Source organism: Siniperca chuatsi, linkage group LG13 (genome assembly GCF_020085105.1).
Source record: "Siniperca chuatsi isolate FFG_IHB_CAS linkage group LG13, ASM2008510v1, whole genome shotgun sequence".
In the NCBI taxonomy this organism is placed as follows: Eukaryota; Metazoa; Chordata; class Actinopteri; order Centrarchiformes; family Sinipercidae; genus Siniperca; species Siniperca chuatsi.
This window is the reverse complement of record NC_058054.1, coordinates 25,106,754-25,134,159: the sequence shown is the minus strand read 5'-3', so window position 1 is coordinate 25,134,159 and position 27,406 is coordinate 25,106,754. Positions and strand designations below refer to the sequence as shown.

Here is a 27,406-nt window from a genome sequence, read left to right as displayed (position 1 = left end):
ATCATTGTCACGCTGAAAGATCCAGCAACGTTTCATCTTCAATGCCCTTGCTGATGGAAGGAGGTTTTCACTCAAAATCTCACGTTACATGGCCCCATTCATTCTTTCCTTTACACGGATGAGTCGCCCTGGTCCCTTTGCAGAAAAACAGCCCTAAAGCATGATGTTTCCACCCCCATGCTTCACAGTAGGTATGGTGTTCTTTGGATGCAACTCAGCATTCTTTCTCCTCCAAACACAACAAGTTGAGTTTTTACCAAAAAGTTCTATTTTGGTTTCATCTGACCATATGACATTCTCCCAATCCTCTTTTGGATCATCCAAATGCTCTCTAGCAAACTTCAGACGGGCCTGGACACATCTGGCACTGCAGGATTTGAGTCCCTGGAGGTGTAGTGTATAACTGATCAGGTCATTCACTAGGTCCCCACATGTGGTTCTGGGATTTTTGCTCACCGTTCTTGTGATCATTTTGACCCCACGGGGTGAGATCTTGTGTGGAGCCCCAGATCAAGGGAGATTATCAGTGGTCTTGTATGTCTTCCATTTTCTAATACTTACTCCCACAGTGGATTTCTTCACACCCAGCTGCTTACCTATTGCAGATTCAGTCTTCCCAGCCTGGTGCAGGTCTACCATTTTGTGTCCGGTGTCCTTTGACAGGACTTTGGTCTTGGCCATAGTGGAGTTTGGAGTGTGACAGTTGTGGACAGGTGTCTTTTATACTGATAACAAGTTCAAACAGGTGCCATTAATACAGGTAACGAGTGGAGGACAGAGGAGCCTCTTAAAGAAGAAGTTACAGGTCTGCGAGAGCCAGAAATCTTGCTTGTTTGTAGGTGACCAAATACTTATTTTACCAAGGAATTTACCAATTAATTCATTAAAAATCCTACAATGTGATTTCCTGGATTCTTTCCCCCATTCTGACTCTCATAGTTGAAGTGTACCTATGATGAAAATTACAGGCCTCTCTCATCTTTTTAAGTGGGAGAACTTGCACAATTGGTGACTGACTAAATACATTTTTGCCCCAATGTAAGCAGCAGAAAATGGATGTATAGATGGATGGAACAAAAGATTTGATAAGATTTTAAAGCACCTGAAAATGTGTTTCTTTATAATATTAAAAGTCCATGACTAAATAAGCAGCAATCAAAGGTAAAGTTTGGGTAAAAACATCCTTAAGTATTTTTTATGAAGAGTTTAACAGTCAAAATCTCAGCTAATCTGTTTTATCAGGACTGTGTGGGTGTGGTTTAATCAGATTTGATTGACAGTGGATTCACAACTTTAGCAAACAACTGACAACTGTCATCAGATTTTGATTCAAATGTTGCTGAAACCTGATTGGTGCACAGAAGTATGTGACATCAAATGTTCTACTTCAAACCAGTTGGAAATGTATGGACAATAACACATATATATTAATCTCTCATGTAACATAACCAAAACTTCATTTAAATGAAGACAATAAAACTCAAACATGCTGAATTCCGTAGCTGCTTGCTAACCTGAAAACATAGTTCTCTTCATTTCAGACCTAGTTGGGAAAAAAATTTTCACCTGACAACAGCAGCATTTGAATTGTAATTTAGGTTGATTTGTTGATTTCTTCCACTCAGTCTGAGTCTCTTGAGCATGGGCAGTGATAACTGTTTCTTTTTTCGATGGCATATGATGACTTTTGGGCAGCTTGGTTTCCCTGCCTTATGTTATGCTGTTGCATCTAGCTCTCCCCATTTTAATGTTATTTTTACTAAAGCTTTACCTGTCACAAAACTGCAAGAAATGTATGAGGTGGGTGGACGGGAGGACTTTCTACTCTTTAAAAGAGTTTAGGAGAGTCATTGGTGTGTCCTTGCTGCTGACAACTGGTGCAGCAGAGATGAGAAAAAGTAGGTATTGTAGAAATATCCCATCATGCACTTTAGATCAGTTCTTCCTTTTTTATGTCCTTTTTCTCCACTTCCTGACAGTAACACATAGAAATGGTGATTTTGCAGAGTAACGCCTTTAAGTTTTTTTGTTTTTTTTCTTGAAGACTACGGTTCACTAAAAAAACTAAACTAAATTTAATCAAGAACAGCCGTAGTAGCAATAGCATTTTTATTTAGGGACAGCAGTTCCATCTCCATGGCCAGATCAACCTGTTAGGGGGCCTTGGGGAATTTTTTTTATGTCGAGGCCCACCACATCACAAGATAGAAAACTAGTGGTGCATATTGTCAAAAAAAAATCACATCCCAATGTGGGTTCGGGCGGCAGACACCATCTCCACATTTAAGAGTAGGCTTAAGACTTTCCTCTTTGATAAAGTTTATAATTAAGCCTGGCTTAGGTGAGCCCTGAAACATCCCTTAGTTATGCTGCTATAGGCCTAGACTGCCGGGAGACTTCCCACGATGCACCTCTTTCCTCTCTCCTCCTCTCCATCTCCATCTGTCTGCATTTTTATCCCTTTATTGCATGTTACTAACTCGACATCTTTTCTCTCCCGTAGTTCTGTGCTTTCTTGTTTCTCTCTTCTCTCCTGCCGCTTTCAGCAGGTATTTCTGCCTCCAGAGCTGCAGAGACTGGATCTGTGGTTGTGGGCCACCTACTGCCCCCGTGTTCCTGCTCAACAACTGCTACAACAGTTGTTGTTGTTGGCTCTGTTACTAATACTGACATTATTTTTCCTATAGCCATCATTCCTATTATTATTAATTTATTAATATTAACACAACAATTACATTTTGAAGCACTTTGAGTAGTCAGAAAGACTAGAAAGGCGATATATAAGTACAGTCCATTTACCATTTCTACTATTTTAAAATTTCTAGGTGGTATTTGCATTGTGCCTCCCTCTCTCTGTAAATAATATTATAAAGAGTGCAGTCTTGACCTGCTCTATAGGAAATGAGATAACTTCTGCTATGAATTGGCGCTATATAAATAAAATTGAATTTAATTGAATTGAAAGATAACAGATTGTTTTAATGTGACAGTCAGTCATTAAGCTCTCCCTACAGACACAAATGTGTCAAATTGAGCAACATTTCAATTCACAATTAATTCAGGCTTAGCAGAAAATGTGTTTCTGTGGCTTTATGTTGTAGTTGTTATGAGATGCATCATTCATCCTCAGCATACTTCAGTAAGCAAGAATCTTGTTTGTTATGTTTGCTTGCATATTAAAGTGGTGGTTTGTTGTGATAAAGCTTGTTAATAAATATGAAAACTGTGTTGGTCTGAGTATGCAGAGGTTATGAGGTTATCTATTTTTTCTTTTTTTCCCTTTTAGACTGTGAGTACAGCCTGCACTGCAGCAAAGTTCGTCTAGGTGCTGTTTTCCCTGTAGCTAATATGTTATGAAAATGTTGTGCAAAAATCTTTTTTTCAGTCATTAAAATTCAATTTCATGTTCTCATACTACTTTTTTCTCAAGGTAAAAGCAATTTTTTGTTGAGTCCAGGAGGCCTTTGTGTTCCCTGTTTCTCATATATGACCATTCAAGGCTTTGTAGGAAAAAAGATTTTCAAAAAAGTGCTTCAGTGTCCCTTTTAAAGTGACTCCTGGAAACAAAAATGGTCAATCTCACCTCTGCATACAGCGAGCTGCATGCAGCATTTTCAGCGACGGCACTTGGAAATGAGCCGCCTTATTCAAGGTACACACAAAGTTGACACTTAGCAATTACTCATTTCAATCAGATTTGCTATTTAAGTTGAGCCATGAAAGCACAGTCCACCCACCCACACACCTGCTGTCATCGCATGAAAGCCAACAGATCTGTTTCGATGTGAAAAATTTATTGCTTGGTTATGTTTTGCTTCCAGTTGTCAGGAGGGGAAAGAAAGGATTTATACAAGGTAAAACCAGGCAGAGGAGAAAATATGATTTATTTTTCTGTGTTGTTTGAGTGGATTTTCAACTAAACTGTTCCTCTTTGCAATTAATGATGTAAAGAGCTAGTAAAAGCCTGGTGGTGGATTTTGGGTAGATGATGATGCACCATGTCAAGGCGAGTCGAGTGTTGAGTGTGAAGGTAAACAAAATGAACTGGCTTATGTGTTAGGTTTAAAACAAGTCAAATTCTACAGTCAGAGCCACTTTGTGCCAAAATCAAACACCTTTTACTAAACTGATGATAATTGCCAGGTGTTTTAACTCTCAAGTGATAAGAGTGCACATACACCTACAGGAGAGCATGCATACACCATCTTGTAACCCAGTCCATGTGGCATACAGTAGAGTACAGTGTGCATAAATACATGTTTCCCACTGGGACTTTAAAGAAACTTGACATTTGCCATGCTTTAGTGCCTCTGTGGGCTACAGTGCTTTTAATCCGGCCTGCCATTTTCAAAAAATGTCCTTGCAAGCACTCTCTCGTCCACAGCAGAAAATAATCTTTAATAAAGATTGTTTGTGTGCATACCTTGAGAGCAAGCAGAACTATTTGTTATAGGTGCAGCATGGAGTAATATATCCCAAAAGAGCATTAATGTTTGTGTGTCTACCTTGATGGGTGGTTGTTTGTGGACCTGGAGAACTGCAAACACAAGTCTACATATAGCAAATAAACATTGCATTTGTATAGGTGCTATATATTGAAATAGACATTTTCCAGCACGAAAGTAAAGAATATGTATCTAGATATGTACTGTAGCAAGCTGAACAAGTGGGCTTAGTCTCTCGCTGCATGCATGTTGACAGTACCTTGATAGCAGAGGTGGCGATCTGGAGGTGGTGCAGTCGCCTTAGGGTGCTCTCTCGATCTGTAAAGTAGGAAGCGGCCAGCTGATGGAGCAGCTCCAGAGACACCACTGAGCTGTTGCTGTTACCGTCCGACTTCTTATTCAGCTTCTGCTTGTCCAGGAAAATGGTCAAAGACTCCTCTCCTGTATATCAATAATCAATCAATAAATCTAGTCAGTTTTTCAGTCACCTAAACTCTATTTTTTACAGTGCACTGTATTGAAAAAAATACTTCTTTCTTCTTATTATTGAATGAAGTATTGAATCCTCTCTGTAATGTGGTTACAAAGGGGAAATTACTGAAGGGTCACTGCCATTATAACATTCCACCATGCCAGAGCAACAAGCTGATATTATCCATGGAAAAACTGAAGTGACATTCTGCTTCTGCATTTGACATTTCTTTGGCAGGCCTTCACTGTCTCACGGTGGTTTTGTGGTTTGTCTGCTGTGATGCAGATAATGTATCATTTGCTTCTGCCCTTTTATCAGACAATTTGTTGCTCCATGTGATAATTGATATAAAGATGTGATTTTTCTTTTCTTTTTTCTCATGAAATCAAGTATTTAAATATACTGATTTAAAAGGGTAATGAGTAATATCTTAAAAAAAACAATAATCTATCATCAAGTGTACTGTAAATGCTCCAAACTCCCACCTCCTGAAATATTCAACATGCACTCTTCACTTGATTTAGTTTCAATTCAGCAAGTGGAGAATTAGTCGTTGAGTCTAAGGAGTTAGCATTTTAAGCTAACTTAGTTGTTGGACAGATATTATTTTATATTTTAGCTACTGCAGCCACATAAACTAGCAGAAGCAAGCTAATGCTGATGAAATATAGCAAATGTCAGCTTGCCACAGTGTCACATTCTCAAAGATTTTTAAAACATCCAGTGATGCTCTCATTGTGTATTGTCTTGCTAGCTGTTTGTCAGTTTAAGCAGGAATTAAATATACAGAGGAACCTTTGAATGTGAGGCATAACTTTAGCTTTTACTCCTAGCTTGTGTGGTAGGGCACAACCTCATCTGAGTTTGGTGGAAATGTAGAATGTCTTATTTCTAAACTCTGAAGTATTGTATCAGTTAGCTAACAGGTAGTTAGGTAGTTGTAGCTAGTTTCCCACACCTGTTACTAACATCTGCAGGAAAGGGTACAGTCGGCATTCATTCCTGAATTCATTCAAATGACTCTGCAGTCTGGCAGTGATGGAAACATGACAACCGGATGGACACGCTAATTTTCGGCCCTTTTCCGGCACGACTGCCCTTGCTCGTTCATCTGTTTCTATCTGTGGATGTCTGTAAACATATGGTCCATCCATATGTTTATGTAATATTAGCATGCTAGGCTAACAGTACGTCAGCTGTGTGACTTTTTATCCGCGCTGTGACATATTTCAGAGCTAGAAAGTCTAAAGGATGTGTGAGAATAATTTAAATGAAGGTTGCTTTGTGGGGAACGAAGCGGCGACTTTAGCAACTTACAAACAGAGGAAGTGTAGGATTCCACCCCTAGGGCGCTGTATCCACACGAATGGTGGAATCGTGTGCCAAGAGGCTGGGACCAGCCTGTGCACCAACGAAGGGAGAGCTAAGTTTAAACCACAGCTCCTCCCCACCTCTGTAGAAACCTATCAGATAGTTGCACATTCTCATTTAAAACTCTGTGTAATGTTAAGAAGAGCACTCTTTCCTAGGATGTTGGCTACAGACTAATAGCTTGCTGACTGTGGTTTACTGAATAGAAAAGATCCTTGTACAAGATATGTTTTGATCCTCCAATGCTTTAATAAACAACAAATTGAGAAATAGACTTTCTCTGGACTGTTCTTCCACACATAAACGAACACGCTGACAGATGTCAAATGACGTAGTATAACGACCAGGATTTGTGTCCTGTGTTATACTTTTAGTGGTTTATAACAAACCACACCATAATTTATGGATATTATAATCAAATTATGAGCCAAGAGATATAAGCTTTAAAGTCATTCAGACAACCAAAAAGACACACATTAGCTGTGTGTCAAGGGGTACGTAATGGGGGGCACGCAATGCGACAGGCCTGTGTCCATGGCATGCACACTACTTTCTGCTAACGATCCAACAATGTAATACAACACATTTTCTAGAGTCAAAAAATGCTATTATGCTGCTCTACACCTGTCAGTGATGACTGACAAAAAGTGTCTGAAATCTGAATTTACTGCTCACTATAGAGTAAACTACCTAGTGTCTATTATACAGGGAGAAGTGAATGAGTTAACAAGGGAGTGATTTCAGACACTCAAAAAAAAGCTAAAGATGGCCAAATGACCAATGACAAAAACAGTACAATAATAGTTATTAGTTATAGTTGTTATAGTTAAAGTTATTATTACCAAGTTTGTGTCTTTGCTTGGCTTCCCCAATACTAACTTACTGACTGATTCTTTACATTTTTCAGGTAAGTGTATTTTATTTTTGACAGTCATTAAGACAATTTATTAACTTCAGCCCAGCTAACATTTGTGCGAAAATATACTTCATAGCTCAATGTAACTATGTCTGGCAAGACAGCCATAAAAAAGCAAGAAAGAAAGAGATGAAAACAGTAGAACAAAGAGAAAAAAATTAGATCAGGGATGTGTGCTTTCTCTCAGCCACAGTCTCATCAGTATGCAGACAGGCTCTGCCCATTTAGTTGAGGCTGTTAATTACACATAGAGTCTAACTATCAGTCTGTCACTGAATTCATCTGTGCTCTGTCTCCCACGCTGATGCTCCAATGCATACATCCAGTGATAAGTGGCACCACAGTTAGGTGTCTGTGGATGCAAACCTAACACATAACTAAAATATCAGAGAGATTGTCAGGAGACTGTGTATGAAGTAAACAGGATTTTTCTTCTATGTGAACAGTGTGTGAATGGGCGGTAGCCAAAATGGCCTGCTTTACAAGATCCATGGGTAATGTTGGTTTCAAATAATAGTGTTTTGTCATAATTTAAAGTCCATTATATCTCTTAGTGAGTAACTATCCCCCACTATTTTATACATTCACTGTATATTACACGGTTTGACTTATCTGCGGAGCCTGGCCTTGTAAATCTCCCCAACGCTGATGAAATGGATGCTTAGATGCTGAGATGTTTATATACTCACTTACAATTTTCTACAAGTCCCAATTGCCAATTGTAAAAATCTACTCATATATTTGGGCTGCTATCTGATGACCCGGATCAGCAGTGTATCAATATCATGAGGTCGTCACTTTGAACGCAGCACAGGTCTCAGTCTTGTTTTGTAAGGTGCACATGATCAATACAACTGGCGTTTCTGTTCTGTGAGTTACTTCTCTCCTCGGAGATAGAGGTTAAAAAGAAATCCAATAAAAACAGACATATGCTAAGAAACGGGTCAATTTAATCTCTTTTCTGCTTTGTAAGACTCTTGCAGCTGCGCACAATGTTCATCAGAGGGAAGGATGAGTGGAAAATTACTGAGGAAAACAATATTAGATGAATGTTGCAGGTGCAAGGTGAGGTACTGTTACAACTTGCTTTTCACTTGACATTTTTCCTTGAAAACAACACTTCTGCAGCACTACACTAATATAGGCTATAACTCAGTGTATTTTACTGTGAGGCCTAAGTAGTAGCTTGTCTATTTTTGTTGTGTGGTGACACTTCTTAACCCAAGAATAAAAGCAAGTATGTCATCTGCAGTCCTTCCTTACCTCCCAGGGTAGCAGAAACTAGGAAGTGGGTCCCATATTTCTTGATGAGATTTTCGTTGATTTGCTGCAGGGTTGGTCGTCGCCCCAGTAACCGCAGGTTGCGTAAGAACTCTGGCGCTAAGGGCAATGGAGCTTTGAGGAAATCTCTCTTCTCTGTTGCCAGGCTGTTCACCTTCCAGTGGCTGAACTCCCTGAAATTATGAATACATTAAAAGGTGAATACATACACATGCATAACATTACATGTAGACACATTCACACACAAAAGACTCTGAAAAGGTACTTCAGCGAGCCAGAATAAAAAGGAGGTTAAAGGTGCTACATGTACATTACTGTCAAATTTATGGTGACTCAAATTGTTACAAATTTCTGACCATATTTTTCTTACACCCTATTGATTTGCGCCATAAAATCAATGGACCCATTTACTCTTGTCATTCCCAGTGTCTTGTATTAGGATAGAATCCAGACACCATTTAATATACTTTTGTTTACTCTTAGCCACATATCACTGTTAAATCACTGCATGATTATCAAAATGCTGCATTAGAAGTTAAAAGCTTTTTAAAGCTGCACTAAACAATTTTGAAAAATGAGTCAAATGTGTTTTGTGAAAGGTGTTGCTCGCAGAGACAAACCCACAAGGAATTATCACCTGACACTGCTGTTCCCCCTCAGCTCTATGGAGCAGTGTCTTTCAGCTCATTGTTTTGGTTTTACAGCAACAACTTAACTATGTTGTTCCAGTTTCACAGCTCTCTTTGATTATTTCCAGCAGAACCAGGCAGCTATTTTCAGCAAAAGAGCCTTGAAAAACTCACTGTACACTACCTGCCCAGCACCAAAAGGCAGACAGACACAGTTAGCAAGTAGCTGGTGAACATATTGGAGCATTTAGCAGCTAAAAAGCCAAACACATTTCTCAGGGGTTGGTGGAGACCAAAACAGAGCTTAAATAAGAGGTAATATTGGATTTCATTCCTTGGGTAGCTAGAGTTCTGACTCCAAATGAATGATAATGTTGTTCTGTGCTTGCTGCACAGTGTGTGCACGATGTGTTTGCCAACACATTTGCCATAACAATTTTATAAGATGATAATATGTCAATGCTGCGTTTAGATCTTGTTGTACTGCCTCCAACTGGCCAGAAAATCAATTACAATCAGGTATAAGATAGCCAATGCAATGTTGATCAATTATTCAATATAATAATGTGCAAAAACAAAGCAAAAATGCATCACATCTGTTATATTGGGGGTGGACAACACTGACTAACTCCATGTTTTTCACTAAAAAGCAATCTATTGGTCCAACCTCAATGTTAACCACAATGAACAATACACGCAGGATTAGAGAGAGAAATGGCTTAAAGACTGAGAGAGAAAAAAATATAACACTTACAGATAAGGCTGGCATAATTCTATTTATTTTAATTATTCTGTCTATTTTTCTTCATGCTAACAAATCCCATGAAAATATGAAAACCAACAATGTGTTAATTCGTCTCTCAAAATGTTCAGACTTCCCTTACTTGACAACAATGGAGCTCTATGGTACAGAGAAATGAGATATATCAGGCTTTGGTTACACACAATACTTGTTAGTAGGATCAATTTAATGTTTTTTTATGGGATTTGTTGACAGTAAGAAAAATATAAAATCACCATCCATCTCTGTGACCTGACTGTTCCTGGTCACAGTATGTGATACTATGGAGTTGAGCTACATTTAAATTACTAGACTTCTAGTGCACTCGGTTCCTTAGCTGTCTGGCCAAATGCCGGGCAGTAGCAAAGACCTTATTTCACTTCAACCGGTCAACAGAACACAGTGACAGAGAGAGAGAGATGAGTCTGAAAAAATTCATCGATTTCAAGTAGCTGATGATCATTTCATCACTTTAGTCCTGCCACAGTGGAACCCCAAGGTATGTGAAGATTATGCAAATACCAGCAGAAAAGTACAGATTCACTTCATCTGCATATAGTATTTGCTGGCAAAACAAGAGACGTTTAATATTACCACATTATGCATTCCCTCTGAACAAAATACCAGCAGTGACACACTGTTTTCCCATGAGTACTTTCTCTCTCTCACACACACACACACACACACACACACACTTACTCAGGAACATACACAGAGAGAGGTACATATACTGTATCATTGTCTCAGTTTCCCACTGGCTGCTCTTACACTGCCTTTTTGCGGTCAATAGTTTACTATTACTGGCAACAAATACTATAATTATGGTGTTGACAGCATTGTGACTACTCTAGGATACACACAATAGGCCAATTCCCTTAATAATACACAATAGATATGTATAGGGTCATTCAGATGGTACCATGGTAAAGAGAGCAATGGGCTGTAATTAGTTTGTAGTTGCTGTGTTGCATATTAGTCTCCAAAGGAAAGCTCAGATTTGTAACCATTTAGCACAAACCATGACAAAGCTTTCCTCAGAAGGAATGGCCCTGGGAGCATATGGTCAAACTAGTGCTTCATTAGGAGGTTCATTCTCACATAATGCACCAATTAATGTCTATAGCCTGGCCACAGTCACAGTGCAATTTATACTATCATTAACTCTGACCACATTGTTCTTTCATCAATGCAGGGCAACTCAGGGAAACTGAGTCTGAAGGCACAGTTTGGAGCTGCAAGCAAAATGTTTACAAAAAGATAAATCGACTGAAAACACAAGAGGTGCTAGAGCAACCTTTGCTTTCTCAATGCCTATCAGCTTGCTCCTCCGCACTGTGTAGCCATTAGTTTATTCATACCATCTTGTCAGATACTGTCAATATCTATTTAAATTATTAACAATAAGGAAGAGAAAGAGTATTGATCAAGACCAGTGCCAGAGGGAGTACTCAGATTCATTATTCATTTACAAGTAGTAATAGCACAATGTAAAAATATTCTGTTACAATTAAAAGTCCTGCATTCAAAATTTTACTGAAACATAAGCACAGAAATATTAACAACAAAATACACTTAAAGTATCATTAGTAAAAGTAATTATGATACAGGGGCATAGTAGTAAGGGGAAAAGTGAAACTAAGTACTCAGGGCCCAACATGAGGTGGGCCCTCAATTAGCCTGGAATTAAAAGTTAGTTATATATATATATATGTATAGGGTCATTCAGATGGTACCATGGTAAAGAGAGCAATGGGCTGTAATTAGTTTGTAGTTGCTGTGTTGCATATTAGTCTCCAAAGGAAAGCTCAGATTTGTAACCATTATGTTCTATAATGTACTGTAATGAACTCATAGGGAAAGCTTCACACAGTAATTACTGTATGTTGAGAAGAGAGTGTTTGCTGAGATTTCTGATTGTGCAGACTTTCTAAAATTCGTTTATAAACACTTGATTAGTAATAACCATTACAATATGACAACCACAGGTGCATGTGCTTACTTGTTGATTCAGTTATTTGTACAGGTGTGACAATGGACGTATTAAAAGAGGAAGGGGGCCCACTGAGGCTGCAAATGCATGAAGCCCAGATTTTTATGCTACGCCACTGTTATATATATATTTCATTATTGGACTATTATCATTAATGCATTAACATATAAGCAGCATTTTAATGTTGTAGCAACTGGAGGCGGAAATACTTCCATTCAGCACTATTATTAAAACTCCATTTAGTAAGTGAAACTTGACCTTTCCTGCTCATAATGACAGCACGTGCTTCCATACAGACATGAACATTATATAGAAAATAGAGGGACACTTGGTGAATGGACTAGTAGTACAGATTTTAATAGAATTATAGATAACTATGACTTAAACAATGTGCTTTGTTTTAAAATGCAAAAATATAGTACATCTTTTGTCATATGATCAAACGTTGTACCAAGGTGTGCCTTATATATTATGCAGGTTTGGCCTTGAAATATTCAAAATAGAACTGTCTATCCGTCCAATTGCTCTCAATTATTGTATTCATTTAATGTATGTTCACAAAATTTCACAAAATAATAACAAAACAAATAGGTGAGCAGATGTAATATAACTCAAAATTATATTATTTAACACTGATGACTGAAAATGTCAACATAATTAATAAATTAATAATATTAAAATGAACAAATATTTGCATAATCAAACACTGATGCTACAGTATTATGCTCCTTCTTTTACATACACCCTCTTGTTCTTTTTAGTTGCTCTTTTTTGGGTGCTTTAACATGATTCACTCATGTCAAAGGTGGTGGAGAAGACTACCGTCACTATCTTATGAATACCCTCTGAACACTCACTCCTGCCAAATGAGTAATTACTGTGATGTTGAGGTGTGCCTGCTCTATCTACACTTTCATGCTCTTTTCTTCTACCCACATGTACAGTATATGTACTTTTATTACAGTCAATCCTAGAAATCTTACTCTATCCAGGCAGATAACTTGATTATCTCCAGTTTTTACTAAATGAGCATAAGACATCTTCCTTAACCCTGAGCCTGCTTTATTGCTGCAAACATGCTCTGTAGAAAATCTGAATGACAATGGAAGGTTAACAAGTCCGAAACAACATATAACACCCTTAAAAACCAAATTTATCAGAAATCAGTTAAGGATGTGAGATCGGCTGACTTTTCTGAACTTATATCTAGAAATAACCACATTCCTAAAGTTATCTTTAAGGAAATTGATTCTGTTATTAGCAGTCTCTCCATTTCTTTTCCTGAACCTGATGCTGGGCTATCTGAAAAATGTCTCACTCATTTTGTCAATAAGGTAGAGAATATCAGGTTCCAAATCCAGCCTGACCATTGCATTCTTTCCATTCCCCATGTTATTCTGCCTCTCTTCAATTTCAACCCATTACAATTTCAATGTTAGAGAGTACAGTCCCTCATATGAACTCCTCCTGCATCCTAGATATCATCCCCACTAAGCTGCTCAAGGAGGTATTTTTCACTGTTATTTTGCAAATCTTTAACAATTCTCTGGCCTCTGGTTCTTTTCCAGACAGTTTTAAGCATGCCATTGTTTACCCATTGCTAAAGAAACCTAATTTGAACCCCCTGTTCATATGTAACTATCGACCAATCTCCAATTGTCTTTTTTGTCTAAGGTTCTGGAGAAAGTAATTTCATCTCAGATGATATCTTTAATGAATAATAATAGCGTTTCTAAATGTTTCCAGTCTGGTTTTAGAGCACTTCATAGTATCGAGACAGCACTTGTTAATGTTACTAATGACGTACTGCTGACTGCAGACAGAGGTGACTTAGTTCTCTTAGTATCTTTGATACAGTCGATCATAGTATCCTCTTACATCGCTTAGAGACATAGGTAGGAATCAAGGGTTCGGCTCTTAGCTTACTACAATCATACCTGTCCAACAGAACTTTTTCTGTCGCTCTGGGTAACTCTACTTCCTCGACAGTTCATTTGAGTTGTGGTGTCCCTCAAGGCTCCGTTCTTGGCCCCCCTTCTGTTTTCTATATACATGCTACCTTGGCCAGGTTATTCAAAATCATGATGTGCTTTACCATTTTTATTTACATGCCGTTAAAAACCACAGATCCTAGCAGCCTAGCAAATCTCACAACTTGCCTCTCTGATATTAAATCCTGTCCCAGAATTTCCTTAAATTTAATGATAAGTCTGAGGTCATTCTCTTCGGTCCCCCACATTCATCAGCTGTTTTGGTGCTAATGTTGGCAGTCTGTCAAATAATATTAAGCAGGCTACCAGGAATCTAGGGGTAATATTTGATGCTAACCTCTGTTTTGATGATAAAGTGAAAAATGTTTCTTCCAGCTCAAGATAAACTCTAAAATTAGGTCACTGTTGCTGATCTACAAAAAAGTTGTACATGCTTCTATCTATTCTTGGCTTGATTATTGCACTGTGCTTTACTTGGATATCAGCCAGGGTTCCCTCCACTGTCTTCAGTTGGTACAAAATGCTGCTGCTCGTCTCATTACTGGGACAAAGAGGCATGATCACATCACCCCTGTGCTTGCCTCCCTACACTGGCTCCCTGTTAGATTTCGGTCAATGATGTCACTTGCACTGTGCTCATGCCTTTATTCTTATATTATCTGTCTTTTCTGGTTTTATTTTTTTTGGAAAGCACTTTGTAACATTGTTAAGAAAAGTGCTATATATAGTTTATTATTAATATGCCTGCTTGTTTTTACAAACTGCTGGCATTCATGTTACATTAGGTAGAGACAATAGCAGCAAAATTATTGCTATCTATTGTAACCTATTACAATCCAGTACAACAGCTCTGCAAGAAATACCACCTTCATAAGGCTTACTATAATTTTTCTTTGTGACTATGTCAGTGAGAAAATGCTTGGTGGGAGTTTTTGACGTTGTTGTATTGGACTGAATTAAATTGATTATTATTGCAATCTAATCATCAATTAGAGACAGGTTTAAAAAAGAATGGTCGATTTTGCAGAGATAGAGGTATCCTGACTTTACGTCCCTAGAGAGGTCTAAAACCCCATATCCTACACTTCACAGAATTCAACTCAATAGTATCTCTTGTTGACATCACCCATGTTGTTTTCTTAAAACTCAAAAATCTCTTTTTCTGAAAGAGACTACTTACATCCCCAGTACTGTTGTATACTGGAAGACTTTTTACAGTCACAATAAGCTAATAGGGGAATCCATATGGAATTTACTATATACTTAATTATTTTTCTGAAATACAGCACAGGGCATTTATTTTAAAGTTATACACCTGTTTTATCCTGCAAACTATTTTCTTCAGAGGTAGAAGAATGACATCTGTGTAGACCACAGTTTTTGTAAGTGCCACCCAGAAACATATTTTAGCATTGTCCTTATGCAGAATTTCTGTATATATATATATATATATATATATATATATATATATATATATATGTGTGTGTTACATACAGCGCACTGTGTTTCGCACGGATGATTGTTACTGTCACACAACACGCTTATGCTGTGTGTGATCAGAGATGGTTCAGAGCGTCTTTGGTGTGATTAGATGTGTGGATTACAAAAAGGACGAAGAGAGAAAATAGCGAGGGGCGAAGAGAAGGGACAGGCCAGAGAAAGCGACAGAAAGTGTCCACGAAAACTCTGTACAGTGTGTCTATTGTAAAACTGAACTAGCCTACCACAACAGCACGACATCTGTGCTTCAGCATGTCAGCAGAAGGAATAAAGTTACAGTCTATGCATCCAGTCCACAGGGTGGACCTGACACAAGTTATGAAGGCTAGTAAAGAATGTAGGCTACTTTAATTATGGCTATAAGTAATAGCTAGTAACGTAAATCAATGTGGTGGCTAGTTATGATGTCCCTAAGTTAGCTAGGTTTTGTTCTTTTAGATATTAACCACAAAAAATAAAATGCTGCACTCAGTTTGTGAAAGCCTGAGCTTCATTCATCTTATTTATTATTATGAAAGACACAGTTCCTGTCCACTCGTTTTTGTCTCCTACAAATGCCATAGAGAAGACAGTTGAGGCTTACGTTATGCCTGAGCTGTAGTTCTGAAAAGTATATATATATATATATATATATATATAGTATTAAGTATATATACCTTTTTTAAAGCAAAAGGTGTTTGGTTTTGCATTTCAGAACATGTTTTCTTTAAAACCCAGAATGTAATATGAAACTTAAATGCATTAAATGGGGTTTGGTTTTGACATAATATTATTGTAGGCACTTTAAGCAATAAAAATGTAAATTTTTCTAAAAATGAAACCAATTAGTTGTTCATTTTAAGAGACCTGTCTTATTTTCTCTTTTGCATATTTACTATTGCTCTTTAATAAAGCAAAAGTATTTCCTATACTCGATTTCTAAAATAATCGATTTCTAAAATAATCGATAGCTGCAGCTGTAGTGCATTGACACACTCCTAAATAAACAATGACTGATGCGCTCTTTTTATGTTTTTATAGAGACATATGCTTGACTTTTGTTGTTAATGAATGATTTCTCTAAATAAAGTTGAAAAAAAGAAAGCTCTTGCCAGGGACCAAGAACACAGTCCTGAACTGTTTTCACAAGTAAACTGATCTTGATATGTAAAATCAGAGTAGTGACCCTTTTATACCAATTGTAAGATCAGTAAGTAAGAGATTAATCCAAGGTTGAAAAAAACAGTGCTAACAGAAATTTTCCACTGCCCCAAAATAGAAATTAATTAATTCAATCAATCAATCTTTATTTGTCACGTACTTTATTATACAAGTATAATGTGCAGTGAAACATTGCATTGCCATGATCCAAGATTTTGCAATAAAAATTATATACAAAATATAGTACTAGAAGAGCACATGCAAAAAAAGAGCAACAGATTTGAAATACATTAAACAAATGTAAAAATCTGTATTAAAACAGTTTAAAAATTTAAAAATAGAGAAAACAATAAAAGAAACATGGTAGCACTAATAAAGAGTTATAGTTGCACCAAATGAAGAGTGCACATGATGTAAATATTTTGTGTATCTCATAATAAACATATATCATGAATTTTTATTCAATTTTATTAATTTAAAAAAATATTTGAATGAATCTTATATTTTGATCACACATATGTGACCATGGTACAGTATAAGTGACTTAATCCTCTCTAACTAGCTATGAAATTGTGGCCATTTAGAATCAAGTGCAAAGCACAACACCAAACATCATCTTCACCACCTACTCCATCTATTGTTCAAAGACTCAAGTTACTAGTACCAATATTTATCATTTTACTGACTCAACATGTCATCGTACACTAACTGTCCTACTTCTCTTCCAGAAAATTCCAGAAATCCACTGCCTGAATACTACCTGTGCAATGTTTTTGGTCTGTACACAACACCAAGCAAGCAGCATGAGAAACAAGACCAAAAAAGTCAAATAAATGCATTCTGAAATTACATTTATAGGGTTTTTACAACTTTAAGTGAAACAAAATGCCCAAAGTCATTTCAATTACAATGCTTAGAACAAATATAGCTATTCTAATTCCAGCAGCAGTTACATGACAAATATCCCAAACCAAAGGTCAATCTCATTTAAATGCGGCAAGCTATAACAATTAGTCTGCAGCTATCACATGCATCAGCAGGCACTAGTTTTAGCTTGGTATTTAGTCCAGCGAGTCACAGGATGGTGGCCAGTAGCTGCACACTGATTAACTGGAGCTGATTTAGACTGATGTGTTTTCTGAGCCGCTCTACAGTGACTGAGCACGGGAAGGAGAGCTGACGGCGACGGGATGAAAAGCAAAGAAGAGCAGTGCATCATTTACTTTTCTCCTTGCTTCACTCTCTAAGAGTTAACGGTGAGACTGTTGGCTGACTATTTGGCTAATGATGATAGATGCTGTTAATTAAAAGGTTTTAGCACAGCACTGATTGCACCTGCAGCTCTGGTACTTGGTTTAGCTGAAGCAGAGAGAATTTTTTTTCTTTAATAGGAAAAAAAATGCAGAAATTTGCCTTGGATGACACTTCTGGCAGCATGTTGGAAAATAACACCTGGATGTTATTAACCGTCAGCTAGAGAGACAGTAACGGACAGCTCTCAGGGTGAATGTATTTGCCTAACATTTCCGAGCACATCGGTGCAGCTGTGAGGAGAGGGAAGCCTCTTTTCTGGCCACGGAAGAGAGGGTAAAAATGTTTTGCTGCATGTGTACGAGCACTGATTAGGTGTTATGTTACCTTACATATGCCCTTACAGTATATAATGTTAGTTAAATCTAATAAGTTTTGTTTTTGGTTTCTATCAACTCCTTTGGGAAATATCTGGCTCTTAAGCTGCTAAATGCTCCACTATGTTCATTGCTATATAGCTCCATAGAGCCAAGGGGCTGCAAATTTATATGATAATTCTCTGTAGGTTCATCACTGTGAGCAACAACTTTTACATTGTCACATTGTTTTCACATTGTCATTTGATACATTGTAATAAAATGATCAATTACAGCCGCTTTATCTACAGTGAAATAAAAAAATAATTTTCCAAGTTCTAATCCTGTATCCATGTGTTAATTATTCTAGTTAGATGTATGTTCTAGTTAGTTATATGTTAGATCGTGAATAGCTAGCAGAGCAATATTATGGCTAAGACGTGTGTTGGGATGTTAGTTGGGAAAAAAACATCGTTTAGCAACTTTCTTCAGATCTAAACATTCTCTCAAGCTGCCTGATTGATTTAATCCATCCAGTGTTTTATTAGTGAATTACTGAGTATTTTTCATTATTATTATTATTAATATTGTTACATGTAAGAAAACAGAACAAGCCCATTGTCTTTATGTTTTCAGGTGGGTAGAAACGTAAAGACAAAGATAGAGAGAGAGAAGATGAGATAAAGACAAAAAGGAGAGAACTGCAAGTGCAGTTCACAGTATGCACTTCTGTACTCTACCCCACAGTACACCACAAGGCTATTTGTTCCAAGCTTTGAGTCATGATGAGAGGTTTGTGGTGTTGAAAGTGAACAGTGCTGAAACTTTATAATGAGCAGTTTCACCTGAATCAGGTACAGTCTCACCTATTAATAAGAAGTAACCCACATACTATTTTGGACTACTTCTGGAGTTAGTGGTTGGTGGAGTGCTTCAAGTTTCTCCATGAAAATTGTGCTTCACTGCTCACAACTAATCCTCCATGGAAATGAGCCTTGATCCATGAAAAGGAGGGGTGATATATTCTAACCACTCTATTCAAAGTGTTTTTATTATGCTGTGGGGGATCTGGTTACTGCAGCAGAGAGGATACGAAAGATACAATAAGTAGGAAGAGAAAAGGACATTATTAGTAAGTAATTACAACTGCTGAACATACTGATACAAATGATGCATTTTTGAGGGGCTAAAGGTGCTCAAAAGCTCACAAAAGTTTGCACACATTTCAGAATAGGCGAAACTCTACATCTGATATGGTTATTGTGCATGGGCGTGGCAAAATAGCTCACTAGCGCCCCCTACAGAGCAGCCCCTGCAGCATGTTTCACCTAGATGTACCAAATTCGGGAGCCACCTACTAGCAACAGGAAATTGCACATGTTATACTTTGACATACTCGTCCTAGCAGGTTGACCAGATCCACCTCAAATTTGGGCAGAAAAGCCTTAAGACATTGATGATGCTATATTATGAAGCATGTGAGTTTGTGTTGAACAGCATGTCCGTGGCGTGGCATCTTATTCCGATGTTTTGCCTGACACAGTAAGTTGTTGTAACTTGAGTGACCTGCCCTTAAACTTCACATATTTGATAAGAGTCCCGGCCTGAAGACATCTACATGCCAATATTCAGTCATTGTCATAGCGCCACCTACTGCCAACAAGAAGTTAGCCTTCAACGAAGTAGCCCTAGCGGTACGCCTCACCTAGATGTACTAAAATTTGGAGGCAGATATATCATCCCAAAACTTTTTTAAAAAGCCTCTTGAAACCATACCCTAAACCCAACAGGAAGTCAGCCATTTGAATTTACTGTGCAATTTTAAGGCATTTTTGCTATTTACATGCTCCATACTTTAACAAACTCCTCCTAGAGAATTAATCAGATTGACTTCTAATTTGGGCAGTGCAATCTAAAGACCATTATGATGAAAAGCTGTTCAAAGTTTGAGTTTTTGTTGAACAGCGTGTCCGTGGCATGGCATCGAATTTCAATGTTTTGCCATTAAACAGGAAGTTGCTGTAACTTGAGTTTACATGGTCAAATCTGCCCCACACTTCACATGTTTGATAAGAGTCCCTGCCTGAAGACATCTACAGGCCAATATTGAATCATAGTCATAGCGTCACGTACTGGCAACAGGAAGTTACAGGCCCCATACCCTTACAAATTACTCCTAGCAGATTAACCAGATTCACCTCATATGTGGTCATATGTGGTCTTAAGACCTTGATGATGCTAAATAGGGGACGCATGGCGTCGCCATGTTGGCTAATTATTCGCCATGAATCAGGAAGTTGTTGTAACTTGAGTGTACATTGTCCAATCTGCCCCAAATTTCACATGTATGATAAGAGTCCCAGCCTGAGGACATCTACATGCCAATTAGGAGTTATAGCCAATGCATCTCCTACTGGCAACAGGAAATAAGCCTTGTGTGATAGTCATCGCTTGATTTACATGAAATTTTCATGGTGTGGTCTACACTTAATATACCGGAACATAATGCATAATAAGTGGATGTTCTGTTCTGTGTGTGAAAATTCAGTGCCGTGTCAGCCAGCCTCCAGTAACAACGCCGCACCTTGACGTGGAAGGTGCGAGGGCCCGTTCATCGCTGCTTGCAGCTTTAATTAGACTTATTGTCCGATTAGCAACCAAGCTAGCTAGCCCTGCAACTAGTCACCAGCTTCTAGCACCACCTATTTTGTGAAGACGCTTCATGAATTATTAGTGTGTAATCACCTGAAAATAAGAATCATTGTGTTTTCATTACCTTAGAATAAGCCGTTTTTATCTACATAGAGAGCGGGTCCCCTTCCACAGAGGTCGCCATGTTCCACCGCCATGTTTCTACAGTAGCCCTAGAACAGATGGTTCCGAACACTGGTTCTAGATAGGGCTGTTAAGCGCTGGATGTTGATTTTGATGGATTACAGAACATAAGCAAGTTCCAAGAGTCTGCTGATTAATTTTAGCACTGTGTGAAAATTAATGGAAACCAATGGCTGCCTGGAAAATACATAAAAATATCTAAAATTGTAAAGGGTATTCAAAAATGGTCAGCAAAAAATATATATGACACCTAACATATAATTTATGGCAAGAGCAAGAGCGGGGTTGACTCTGTTACTATGGATGACATGCTTTGCCACTGAAAATAAATGCAATTGGAAAACAAGTCTAACAACTCTCAATATAACTAAACAGTTGTTGGCTCAAACTAAATTTCTGTTTCTCTGTAAAAAAATTATCATTCGACAGAACTAGTCATTTTAATGTAAAATCAGGCACATTCTGTCTCAAAATGATGCTGAAAAACTAGTGTATGCATTTGTTACATCTAGGTTGGACTATTGCAATTCCTTATTATCAGGCAGCCCAAATAAGTCCCTTAAGACTCTCCAGTTGATCCAGAATGCTGCAGCACATGTACAAGACAAGAACTAGGAAAAGAGATATTTCTCCAATATCAGCTTCTCTGCACTGGCTTCCTGTAAAATCCAGAATAGAATTTAAAATCCTTCTCCTCACCTACAAAGCTCTTAATGGTCAGGCACCATCGTATCTTAAAGAGCTCATAGTACCTTATTATACTGCACTCCCAGAATGCAGGGTTACTTGTGGTTCCTAGAGTCTCCAAAAGTAGAATGGGAGCCAGAGCCTTCAGCTATCAAGCTCCTCTCCTGTGGAATCAGGTCCTAATTTGGGTTCGGGAGGCAGACACCATCTCCACATTTAAGAGTAGGCTTAAGACTTTCCTCTTTGATAAAGCTTATAGTTAGGGCTGGCTCAAGTGAGCCCTGAACCATCCCTTAGTTATGCTGCTATAGGCCTAGACTGCCGGGAGACTTCCCATGATCCACCAGAGGCTGGATCTGTTGTTGTGGGCCACTTGCTGCCCCCGTGTTCCTGCTCAACAACTGCTACTACATTTCTACTATTTTAAAAATTCTAGGTGGTATTTGCATTGTGCCTCCCTCTCTCCCACCCCCACCCCCTTTTCCCAAAACCACTCTCCCACTCCCACCTTTCCCAAAACCTCTCTCTCTCTCTCTAAACCTCTCTCTCTCTCTCTCTCTCTCTCTCTCTCTCTCTCTCTCTCTCTCTGTCTGTCTCTCAAAACCTAACACAGCTAATAGCTAACTAACGCAGCGGCAGATGGCCACCGACCATTGAGTCTGGTTCTGTCCAAGGTTTCTGCCTCTTAAAGGAAGTTTTTTCCTGCCACTGTCGCCAAATGCTTGCTCATGGTGGGATTTGTTGGGTCTCTGTAAATAATATTATAGAGTATGCTCTAGTCCTGCTCTATAGGAAAAGTGCAATGAGATAACTTCTGTTATGAATTGGCGCTATATAAATACAATTGAATTGAACTGAATGTTGATAAACCAGATGTTTGATCAAATAAACAGTATAACTGCTTAAACTAAGTTGACACAACTAGCTGGTCTTTGTAGATGAAGGTACCTCATGTTCACTGTGCGGATTACACGTAAGCAACTTAAGCAAGTTAGAGTATGAGTGGTCTCGCTCACAGGAAGTAGGCTGTGGAAATAAGCCTGCCATTGGTTGACTATTTCAGTTGGAATTCTGCTCCCCTTCCACTATTTGCGTTTTACTGTTTTGAAAGTTCCCGTCGCTACATGAAACAACAACAACGACCTCCGAGCTAGTCTCAAATAGCCAGACCTATTGCAAGCTAGTATGTATCCATATGTATCTATATATGTACTTAATCTGATTTTACTACAGTTGCAGGACCACAACAACTTGTCAACGCACCTTGAAAAAGCCCAGACTCCGTGTTACAAGATTCTCATGCCCGATGTTGATCCATTTTTTTTTTACACAGCCACCGTCAGTCGAGTTGATTGGGCACATCTTTTGACTCTGGCAGCGGCATGCGCCGCTGACATTGACTTGATCAATGTACCGATCCATTCCACTTCACACAAGCTTCTGTGATCGGTTTAATAACGTTCTGCAAGATCTGCATACAGCTATTGAATCATCTTGGTTTTAGAGTCCAGTGATCTCCTTCAGAGCAAAAGTTTAAACATTAAAGCTTAACCTCCATGGCACAAATGATCAAGTTATGTGTGTCTTTTTTATCAGTAAAAGTCATATCACATCGACATACGTCTTCTACTGTTTTAAGTGGTTTCTTAGCCATTTTAATGCCAGTGCTCGACTCCGCAAGTGCAAATGTTCAAAACAAGTTTGTCGCTGCATCCTGGGCTTAGCACCACCCAAGACGATTGTGATTGGTTTAAAGAAATACAAACAAGCCGGAGCATTTTCCCCCTTATACCAAAATGATAATGGGTTCAGCCAGATCTTTCTCCAGTGCTGGCACAGCGCTAAAACGAAGTGTGGAGATAGATCTGGCTATGCGAGACTAGAGTATGAGTAAGAGTATGCTGATTGATTTTCATGCTGTACTGAAATTAACGGAAAACCAATGGCTGCCTGGAACGATATAAGTAATTATGTATATATATAGCATGTTTGAAATAGTCAGCAAAGATTTACTTTACACGTAATTTGTAGTTAAGGTTAAAACCGGCAAAACAATAGTCCTTTAAACTAAGAGAAAGGGTGCAAGGTTGAGTCGCTGAGTTGCTATGGATGATATGCTATATTGGTATATAGCTGTTCTGTCTTGGTGAGCACACTATAAAAATACACTTTACATACATTTACTACATTTTAGTGGGTTATAACCTATATGCTACATGTATTACCATTAAAGGTATTACCAAATGCTGCCACTATATTCACAAGTAAGTTGTTGTAACTATCATTTTAAAAAGTAAATTGATGTCAATAAACAGCCAGGCAGACAGCATGTTGTGAGCCTACATGTAATAATTTATTTGTGGATGTAAGATCACAGTGTACAGGGATACACACTAATGAAGAGTGACCCTGCTGGGACATGAAGAAGGTCAGTCTGTGCACATGTGGGCACAGTATTATAGCTGCCATCTGATGCCTTTTTGTCTTGATGCTTTCATAATTTTTCCTGTTGATGAACACCTCTTCAAAACTTCTTTGGTGGTACAGTACATGACCTATTTGGATATACTTTACATCTGTAACATCAACTACAACAAGAAAATCTATAAGAAGCTTTATGGATGTTTATGGATGATATTAAAAGCTTAATGCTAGTAAATTTTTCAAAAATGTTTACCTGATTACACACCAGATAGGTCTGTGATTTGGTAACTCATGAATCCCAGGTTTTCACAGATGTAGGAGCTGGTTTTAGTGCTAAAATGTGAATTAACATTTGGAATCTTAACATTAGGACTGATGTACCCATTACTTTGAGGAGTTTCTCATACATCAGTCAGTTAGGAGCTTACGTGTTCATGAATACGGCCCCCTAAACTCTAACATTTGTCAAACTGTCTTGTCAAACACTCAACCAAAGGTTATTACTCCCAAATGGTCTAAATAAATGAAGTTCTACTGCTCTGGAACATGGGCTGTTTTGCTTTTTCAGTCCGAGAGCAGAATCACAAAGTCCATTCTCTTGTCCTGGGATCTGAGTTCATTAAAACTCTCTTCTGTCTTTTGGGAGCCCACTAGAAATAAACCCTCCACCCAGCCTAGAGGCTGGAAGCCAGTGCATGATTTTTTAATGATGTCTGAGTTGCTCCCACCAGAGTCATTATACATCTCCTGAAAGGAATTAAACTGGAAGCTGACTGCAAGGGCCCCCGAATGGTGATCACATTATGACAGCTAATGGGAGCTGTGACATGAAGGGAAAGCTAAGGATTATTTGTCGACAAAATTATATATCACTCCAACAGATTTATGACTGATTCAATAGTGTTTTAAGGTAAGCACAGTAAAGTTTGTTCATTAAGTTTCAAGTATGCAGCAGTCCAAGTTTGGAGTTCATATTATGAAGGGGAAGTCAAACCAATTTAATGTGTGGTAATGTTAAATTTGCACGGTGTGTCCTAAATCTGTACAAGACATCACCTGCCTACTTACGAGGCTGGCGTATCTAGGTTGAGTGTCTCTGTCAGCTATTTTTAAAATTTGTCATGCTTCAGCTGAATCTCGTTGGCTTAAGATGCCACGTTTTAGAGTGAAATGTTGTACTTTTTATTCCATTATAATTATATGACAGATAAAGTTACTAGTTTCTTTATACATAACTATATAATATATTAGCATATAAAGTATGATGCAATATTACAGTAAAAAAGCTTCCAACAATATATTTAGTAGTTAAAATGAACTCCATCATGTTCAGCTACAACATTAAAATCCTGCTTACACCTTAATACATCGGTATTAATAATCCAATAATATTGCATATAATAATATAATACATACTAAGAAGTATGGAATCAATATTGGCTCACTCAATACTCTTCATTTTTATCCAAGTTTTTTACTATATAGTTGACAGAATCTGTTTTTATCCTTTGAAAATATATATGAAAGGAGGTACAAGGCATATTTTGAGGCATGGATTCATGTTGCATTTTCAACATGAATCCATTGCTCTTCTATTGTGTTTCTAGCTATATGGTGTAAGTAAAATACCATATGTACATTCTCATATATAATGCTATGTACAGGAATATGAAGAGGTCATGTACATGAACACAGAACAAGGCACAAGGATGCATCAGGTAACAGGCATGAAATTACTGCATGTCCAGAACATTCATATGTGTATTCTTTCTTCTTCTAAAAATGCATATGGTGTGTACAGGAAGTTTTTATGTAAAGAAGAGTACACTAACAATATAAACTATTATAACTATAACACATTTCTCACAAGAAGCTCAAGTGGAAATTTATACTTTATACTTTATACTTATATTGGCTGAAAAGGCTATTTGTTTAAAAAAAAATGTGAAGCAATCTGACAGGCTCGTAACATTTAGGTCTTATACACTAGCTTCATTTGTAGATTCATACTGAAACAATATAGGCTTGACATGGTTTTGATTCAATAACATCAAGCATATTTCAGTGTTACTTTAAGAGAGGCTTTCTGAACACATTTTGCAGAGAAGAACTTAAAAAACAACAAGTTAACCCAGAGGATGCGTGATTTACTCTGAATCTGCTCGCCAACCTACCTGCCTTCCTGTATCGGTATCATACTGGAGAAATCAAGGAGCTGAACGGCTAACTTTCCCTGTTAAATTTCTCTTAGCTATTTTGAGAGCCGTGCTGTAGCCAGTCTCCTGTGTGTGTGTGTGTGTGTGTGTGTGTGTGTGTGTGTGTGTGTATGACAGGAGGCTGATGTGCCCTATTTCCCTTCAAAACTAAAAAGTAGGTTTTGGGTTTATTAATATTTGTATCCACTCCTCTACTCCCCAAAAGAGAGACAAGATCTATCACATCAGCATGAGATACTACTTTCTGCATTAAAATGAATTCATTTCAAATGAGGAGGCTTCAATTTGATTGTTTCTCAGGCTGAATAATTGTTCTGAAAGAAACTAAGATTAAATTTATTGGGTGACATAAAAAGTGCCCTGCCAGTGTTAATTTGTTTAGATACGCTCTGTCTGTCTCTCTGTGGTACTTCTGTGACTTTCCAGTAATACATTTCTGAAAAGGCATAGCTATAGGGGCAGTTGCATTATTCATAACTCCTACTACAAGGGGGAGATTACTTATTGATGTGCATAGGTATCACCAAATCACCTGGTGAGAAAGTTTTGAAAGTTTCGAAAGTTCTTAGGTTTGGTGATGATGAGAATGAATGTACTACAGTGTAGTTGCATAGATTGCAGGCACATTAATGAAAAGGTTTAGAGAAAAGACATGGGCAATTAGCACCAGTTTCCTTTTCCCATGTGTGTCTTTTGTACGCCAACAGTATTAACAATGAACTGGTTAAATAGGCGGTGTAGTCCCTCATTCGTCCAGGAGTGTTCTATCATAGAAAAGGTTTCAGTCGTAGTCATCTGATTGAGAATGACTTCCGGATGGGAGCCGAAACGTCTTGATTCTGAAAACAGTGTCCAGATGACTACAGCCGAAACCTTTTCTACAACTGGTTAAATACTCACTGGGATATATCTGACAAGCAGCTCTCAGCTCCCCCCTCTTCATCACTGTCTTTGTGCCTCTCTGATTGCTATATTCTCCTTTCTCTGCAGTAGGGGTGTAATACAAAACTACCATCTATATCTGTTTGTGTTTATTTCAAAGATATATATATTCAGACTTATATCTGAATTGGCACAGGGCACAGGGCTTATGTTGCTTTATTACTTGTGTTCAGTTGTTT

At 38.0% G+C, this 27,406-nt stretch overlaps 1 protein-coding gene across 1 annotated transcript in view; it reads right to left on the bottom strand.

The window, feature by feature from the left end:
- The window catches only part of brinp2 (bone morphogenetic protein/retinoic acid inducible neural-specific 2), a 277,419-nt gene that overhangs the window by 122,647 nt on the left and 127,366 nt on the right, over positions 1-27,406 (bottom strand). Inside the window, exons 3-4 of the mRNA XM_044219849.1 lie at positions 8,468-8,658; positions 4,705-4,886 (exon numbers count right to left, since the gene is read on the bottom strand). Of these exons, the coding sequence (XP_044075784.1) occupies positions 4,705-4,886; positions 8,468-8,658 (373 nt within the window). The remainder of the gene's footprint in view (positions 1-4,704; positions 4,887-8,467; positions 8,659-27,406) is intronic.